General features: G+C 43.8%; 1 protein-coding gene across 1 annotated transcript in view; it reads left to right on the top strand.

The window, feature by feature from the left end:
* Positions 1-2,487: 2,487 nt before the first annotated feature.
* LOC138528109 (protein sel-1 homolog 3-like) overlaps positions 2,488-6,873 on the top strand; it is a 397,280-nt gene continuing 392,894 nt past the window's right edge. Inside the window, exon 1 of the mRNA XM_069639562.1 lies at positions 2,488-2,572. Coding sequence (XP_069495663.1) covers positions 2,507-2,572 — 66 coding nt within the window. The 5' untranslated portion in view covers positions 2,488-2,506. The remainder of the gene's footprint in view (positions 2,573-6,873) is intronic.

Raw genomic sequence — 6,873 nt, 5'->3', positions numbered from 1 at the left:
CATACACTGGCACTGCCCTGCAGAAAAGGTTTGACATTGGAGCGTAAAGCACCTGTAGACTGTGTAATGGTGCATTTTGGACATTACGACCATGGCTTCGAGTCTGTGAATGTTTAAATGCTGCTAGAAAGACATTCCTATCATCATGTTGGGAGGAGAAGGACATGAAAAGCATAATTGAGTCCATCATTTTTTTAGTGTGGGCTATTAGGGCGCGCAAGAGCCAAAAATATTGCATTAGGGTACAGATAGAGTGACATGGCATATGAGGAGGGACACAAAGCTTGTAGGTGTTGTTTGGTGATTTGCCCACCCACTGGCTGCCCATGGTAATGCTAATCCTCACGGCCATTCCCACCCTCTTCCAGCCAGCCCAAAACACTGTCTCATGGGAACTCTTTGAGCTCGCTTTAATCAAGCCTTACCATCAAACTGCAGTTCATGCGCCGGCCGGTGTTTTCTCAAAGCAGCTTTCTGAGAGTTAATGACTTCACTGGAGCTGTTAACAGCTACTGCTGTAATACAAATATATTAACCAGGTCTGCCTGCAGCCACTTGATTTGTAAGTAGTTTTTGTGTCCTTCAAAGACCTCTTGTTAAGAACAAGCGTTGGCAAAGCCAACCGTTTTGGCCTGAGTTTAAGAATGATGCATTTGCCAGGCACTGCTATTAGATGCCTCGGTACTGACACCATGTTGCACCTGCTACCATCAAGGGCCAGACAAGGTCCAACGTGAGATGGTGTGTATCTTTGTTCTTGTGTAATTTGTGTCCTTTTTTGTCTATGTGTTTGATATAATTGTATGCAGTGAATCCTTTTTGTTAATGACTACATGGTTTATAACCAATTTGATATTTCGAGCTTGCTTATCAGTATTTAAAACGCCACAACAGCATACTAAGTGTGCACCCAAACCTGGCCTCAAAACTTGAGTCTGCTTGAAGGGTTTGTGGGTTACAAGCACAAACCTGCCGACTTCCATTTTGATTTTTTGCAAAGATGATTTGATGAAGCAGTGAGATGCAGCCAGAGAGAAGCCCGTCTACATGTATATGCAAATGCAGCGCGTGACCAACATGACATGCCAACATGTGTTCGGTGCCGAAAAGCACCACACCAGGGCTGATGAGTGTGGAGAAGGTCAGTTGTTAAACTGGTTCTGATGGTCAGCAGGTCCTCTCTACTGTGACCCAAGGCGCAGAGCGCTGCACGTCCTGCAGGGCTCTCCAGGTCAGGTTCTTATTCCAATTTATGAATATGAAAATGCTTCTAACATGCAAACCTACTGCTTCTAAAGGGATCTGATGGATAGTCAATGATGGCTCCCAGACTGGGGGTTACTTCCAGGGCAGTCAGCTACCACCCATCATCCAGAGTGAATGGGAATAGTGGATCTAGGGGAAAATCTGGCCAGGAACATGTAGTCACGTGAAAATGCCGTCAGCAAAAAGTCGTTTTCAAAAATGTAGTCATCCAATACAATCAAAGTAAAGTAATACGGTCGCCAAAAAAGCTATTTTTAAACACACAGAGGTACAAGGCTGCAACCCTAATATTGACCCAAGCTTTAATTAAACCTCCACAATCATCCTAACCCCGTTCCTGAATATTCCCGCAACTCTATTTATTATCCCGAACTCTTACAGAACAGTAACCGTTCAGCGCGCTGACACGTTTTATTTGCACGTTACTCAATACAAAATCAACGGAAAACGAACAGTGAACCTAACTCCCACCCCATCACCAGCTCGTCACAAATCACGTAGCCCGTGCCCTAACCCAAACCCTTGCTCTAATCCTAATCTTAGCCTTACCCTAAATGCAGCTCTAACATTTACCCTATTGCTTACTTTGCTCCAACCACCAGGTTTATCCTAACACGTATGTTACTCCAGCATCACCAGCCCGCCTCAACTTCCCCATTTCTTTCTTTAAAACTCACCCAAACCTTTACTCTATTAGCCCTGGCCTTACCATAGCCCCTACCCTAACCCTTAGCCTAACATAACGACTAACCTAATGCCAACATAAGCAAAACAGACAGCCTAACTCTTGCCCTAATTCTTATCAAAATCTTTATTCTAACCCTAAACGCCATATCCTTCCCCTAACCCCTATCCGAACCCTAAAGCAGGCAATCACAAGCCCACTGAACCCTCCTTACCCCTAATAAGGACCCCAACAGGACTACATTTTTTGGCTACTTTTGAGCTACATTTGTGACTCGTTTTTGCTTGGCAACTTTTTCACTGCAGAGGTATTTTCACCACAACATATTCAATGACTACATTTTTGCTGGCAGCATTTTCACTGGATACCAAAACAGCTATATATGGGATTTGTACTAAACATTAAGCCTCCAGGCACTGATCTACAGCTGAAAATAAATATGAAGTACGGAGAAGCAGTGAGTTTGGGGGTTTCTGTATTTTGGGTTTGCCCGGGGATAGCCGGAGACCATCTCTAAGACTGACGCAAAGTTTCACTGATCTTTTCTAGGTGGAGATGCCCGCCCACGTGGAAGCGCCCCAGCGGATGAAGCTGTTGTCTGCGTGCTTTCTGTTGTTTGAGGTAAGGATGAAGACACACCTGCCTAGCCTGAGTACCTACCATCACTGATTGCTTCCCGCTGAGAGTGTTGAATAGGAGAACGCATGTGGCACGCTTTTGAGGGGTGGGTGCGCACACTATGATGGCTGTGTATCAACACAAGGATCCGATGACCTCATTCAGATGGACGTGGGACTGGCTAGTGACTGAGGAGTGCCAGCAGATAGCTCTGCCAGGAAACATAGAAACATGAGCACAAACATTAGAAGGAAAATTGATTAGTTATGCACATTTCACCACTGCTCCCAAACAGTGCATGGGGGCTTGGGGTGAGGGTTACAAGTAAGGGTTAGTGGGAGCATGGGGGAATCCTTCTCCTCATTAAGCGAAAAAGTGTAAAAACCCACCAACCCCAGAAGTACAACCTCGAAAAAGAAGCCGAATTAGAAAGATCCTCACAGAACAAGCCCATATTCAAATTGCATAGCGAATTGCTCGATTGTCCCGCTCCTTTTTAAATAAATATACAAGGAGGACCTTTTTCATATTCACTACTCACAGAGTTGATAATAAGTACCTTTGTGTTATGATTTTAAAGGCTGTGTGACATCAGAGGCATTACTTTACACAAAGCTGAAAACATCTGGGGACTTTAGAACTAGCCTGATGTAAATGAGTACAGGCTACGTGCAACTTCAGAACTAGCCTGATGTAAATGAGTACAGGCTACATGCAACTTCAGAACTAGCATGATGTAAGTGAGTACAGGCCACATGCAACTTCAGAACTAGCCTGATGTAAATGAGTACAGGCCACATGCAACTTCAGAACTAGCCTGATGTAAATGAGTACTGGCCACATGTAACTTCAGAACTAGCCTGATGTAAATGAGTACAGGCTACATGTAACTTCAGAACTAGCCTGATGTAAATGAGTATTGGCCACATGCAACTTCAGAACTAGCCTGATGTAAATGAGTACAGGCTACATGCAACTTCAGAACTAGCCTGATGTAAATGAGTACAGGCTACATGCAACTTCAGAACTAGCCTGATGTAAATGAGTACAGGCTACATGCAACTTCAGAACTAGCCTGATGTAAATGAGTACAGGCTACATGCAACTTCAGAACTAGCCTGATGTAAATGAGTACAGGCTACATGCAACTTCAGAACTAGCCTGATGTAAGTGAGTACAGGCCACATGCAGATTCAGAACTAGCCTGATGTAAATGAGTACAGGCCACATGCAACTTCAGAACTAGCCTGATGTAAATGAGTACAGGCTACATGCAGATTCAGAACTAGCCTGATGTAAATGAGTATTGGCCACATGTAACTTCAGAACTAGCCTGATGTAAGTGAGTACAGGCCACATGCAACTTCAGAACTAGCCTGATGTAAGTGAGTACAGGCTACATGCAACTTCAGAACTAGCCTGATGTAAATGAGTACTGGCCACATGTAACTTCAGAACTAGCCTGATGTAAGTGAGTACAGGCCACATGCAACTTCAGAACTAGCCTGATGTAAGTGAGTACAGGCTACATGCACCTTCAGAACTAGCGTGATGTAAATGAGTACCGGCTACATGCACCTTCAGAGCTAGCCTGATGTAAATGAGTACAGGCTACATGCACCTTCAGAACTAGCCTGATGTAAATGAGTACAGGCTACATGCACCTTCAGAACTAGCCTGATGTAAATGAGTACAGGCTACATGTAACTCAGAACTATGTAAATGAGTACAGGCTACATGCAACTTCAGAACTAGCCTGATGTAAGTGAGTACAGGCCACATGTAACTTCAGAACTAGCCTGATGTAAATGAGTACAGGCTACATGTAACTTCAGAACTAGCCTGATGTAAATGAGTACAGGCCACATGTAACTTCAGAACTAGCCTGATGTAAGTGAGTACAGGCCACATGTAACTTCAGAACTAGCCTGATGTAAATGAGTACAGGCTACATATAACTTCAGAACTAGCCTGATGTAAATGAGTACAGGCTACATGCAACTTCAGAACCAGCCTGATGTAAATGAGTACAGGCTACATATAACTTCAGAACTAGCCTGATGTAAATGAGTACAGGCTACATGCAACTTCAGAACTAGCCTGATGTAAATGAGTACAGGCTACATGCACCTTTAGAACTAGCCTGATGTAAATGAGTACAGGCTACATGCACCTTCAGAACTAGCCTGATGTCAATGAGTACAGGCTACATGCACCTTCAGAACTAGCCTGATGTAAATGAGTACAGGCTACATGCACCTTCAGACCTAGCCTGATGTAAATGAGTACAGGCTACAAGCACCTTCAGAATTTGCCTGATGTAAATGAGTACAGGCCACATGTAACTTCATAACTAGCCTGATGTAAATGACTACATGCTGCATGCAACTTCAGAACTAGCCTGATGTAAATTAGTACAGCCTACATGCACCTTCAGAACTAGCCTGATATAAATGAGTACAGGCCACATGTAACTTCAGAACTAGCCTGATGTAAATGACTACAGGCTACATGCAACTTCAGAACTAGCCTGCTGTAAATGAGTACAGGCTACATGTACCTTCAGAACTAGCCTGATGTAAATTAGTACAGCCTACATGCACCTTCAGAACTAGCCTGATATAAATGACTACAGGCTACATGCAACTTCAGAACTAGCCTGCTGTAAATGAGTACAGGCTACATGTACCTTCAGAACTAGCCTGATGTAAATGAGTACAGGCTACATGCACCTTCAGAACTAGCCTGATGTAAATGAGTACAGGCCACATGTAACTTCAGAACTAGCCTGATTTAAATGAGTACAAGCTACATGCAACTTCAGAACTAGCCTGATGTAAATGAGTACAGCCTACATGTAACTTCAGAACTACCTGGTGTGAATGAGGACAGACTACATTTAACTTCAAAACTAGCCTGATGTAAATGAGTACAGGCTCACTGTAACTTCAAAACTAGCCTGATGTAAATGAGTACAGGCCACATGTAACTTCAGAACTAGCCTGATGTAAATGAGTACAGGCTACATGCAACTTCAGAACTAGCCTGATGTAAATGAGTACAGGCTACATGTAACTCCAGAACTAGCTGAAGGCAAAAGGTACATTCCAGGAGGTTATACAAATATGGACAGGATTCCATGTGCTTCCACCGCTTTAATTAAAGGAGTTGATATGTTTTAATTAACATGCACCTGCTTGCCGTAGCAGACAGGAGTGTAGGGAGCGCTGGCGCTGATGGTGACAATGCATTAGGGGCCATCAAATGAGACCCTGATGGGTGGTCTGTTTGCTCCATTGTCTCAGTCAGGGCCATTAATTGCCCATATTAGCCCGGCTAACACTTTGACGTCCTTGACACATTCAAAATCTTGTTACATTCTCAGGGATAAGGCGAATCTAGGCACCAAATGCTTTATTTTGGCAATTCTGTTTTCAGGGGCTGGACTTAACATGTGGTATTGGTCCCTAAGTTAATAAGCTCAAGTCAACTGAGGGCTTTTAACAAGGGTGAGGGGTTCTAATGATTTATATCACTGCAAAAAAACTCTTTCTTGGGGGTAAGTGACCCTTTTGTTCCTGAAAAAATAAATAGATAGAAGATGGCTTCCATGGCAAAGGCGCGGGGAGCCATTGGAAGAGTCTCTTTTCCATTTCTATGGACAGCCCGAGAGCAGTGGTGTAGATGTGGCTCGTGCAGAGGGCACAGGTAAGTTTCAACATTCACTGGGGGTTAGGCAGCTGGTGTAGTGGTGTTAGGTGTGAGTGAGATGGTTGGGGTGCGGGTGGCAACCGGGGAAGTGATTAGCCCGAGGGCAAGAACATTCAATGGCTTGCTCAGCCTTTCACCGTAGGATTCATCCAGAGTTTCAAACAACCTGATTGGCTGTTCCCCCAGACCCGGGTGCAAATTTCCAACGGAAATAACTTTGAGTGGTAAATACCTGCAGGGAAAAGTAAGAACCAGATCAAGAAGGAAGATCTGTAGAAAGAGCGAAACAGAGAGAGCGACAGGGAAAGGGAGAGAATGAGTGAGAGGGGGAGAGAAAGAGAGATGGTAAGATGGGAAAAGTCAATATTCAACTTCTGCGAGAGAGAGAAAGCGCAAGTCATCTACTAAACGGCCGCGTTCAGTAGAAAGCCAGATTTTGATCTCCCTACCCTTCCTATGCTGATCATTAAAAAATGATGGCTTAGATGAAAGTTTGGATTATTTTATTAGCAGTGTGCAAAACACTGTCACAAGATCCCTTTTCACTTTACAGATATAGATACAGAGACATAGATATGTTATATCACGATAGG

The sequence above is a fragment of the Ambystoma mexicanum genome, chromosome 7q (assembly GCF_040938575.1).
Source record: "Ambystoma mexicanum isolate Mex_15411 chromosome 7q, UKY_AmexF1_1, whole genome shotgun sequence".
Taxonomy (NCBI): Eukaryota; Metazoa; Chordata; class Amphibia; order Caudata; family Ambystomatidae; genus Ambystoma; species Ambystoma mexicanum.
This window is presented reverse-complemented; position numbering and strand designations above follow the sequence as displayed.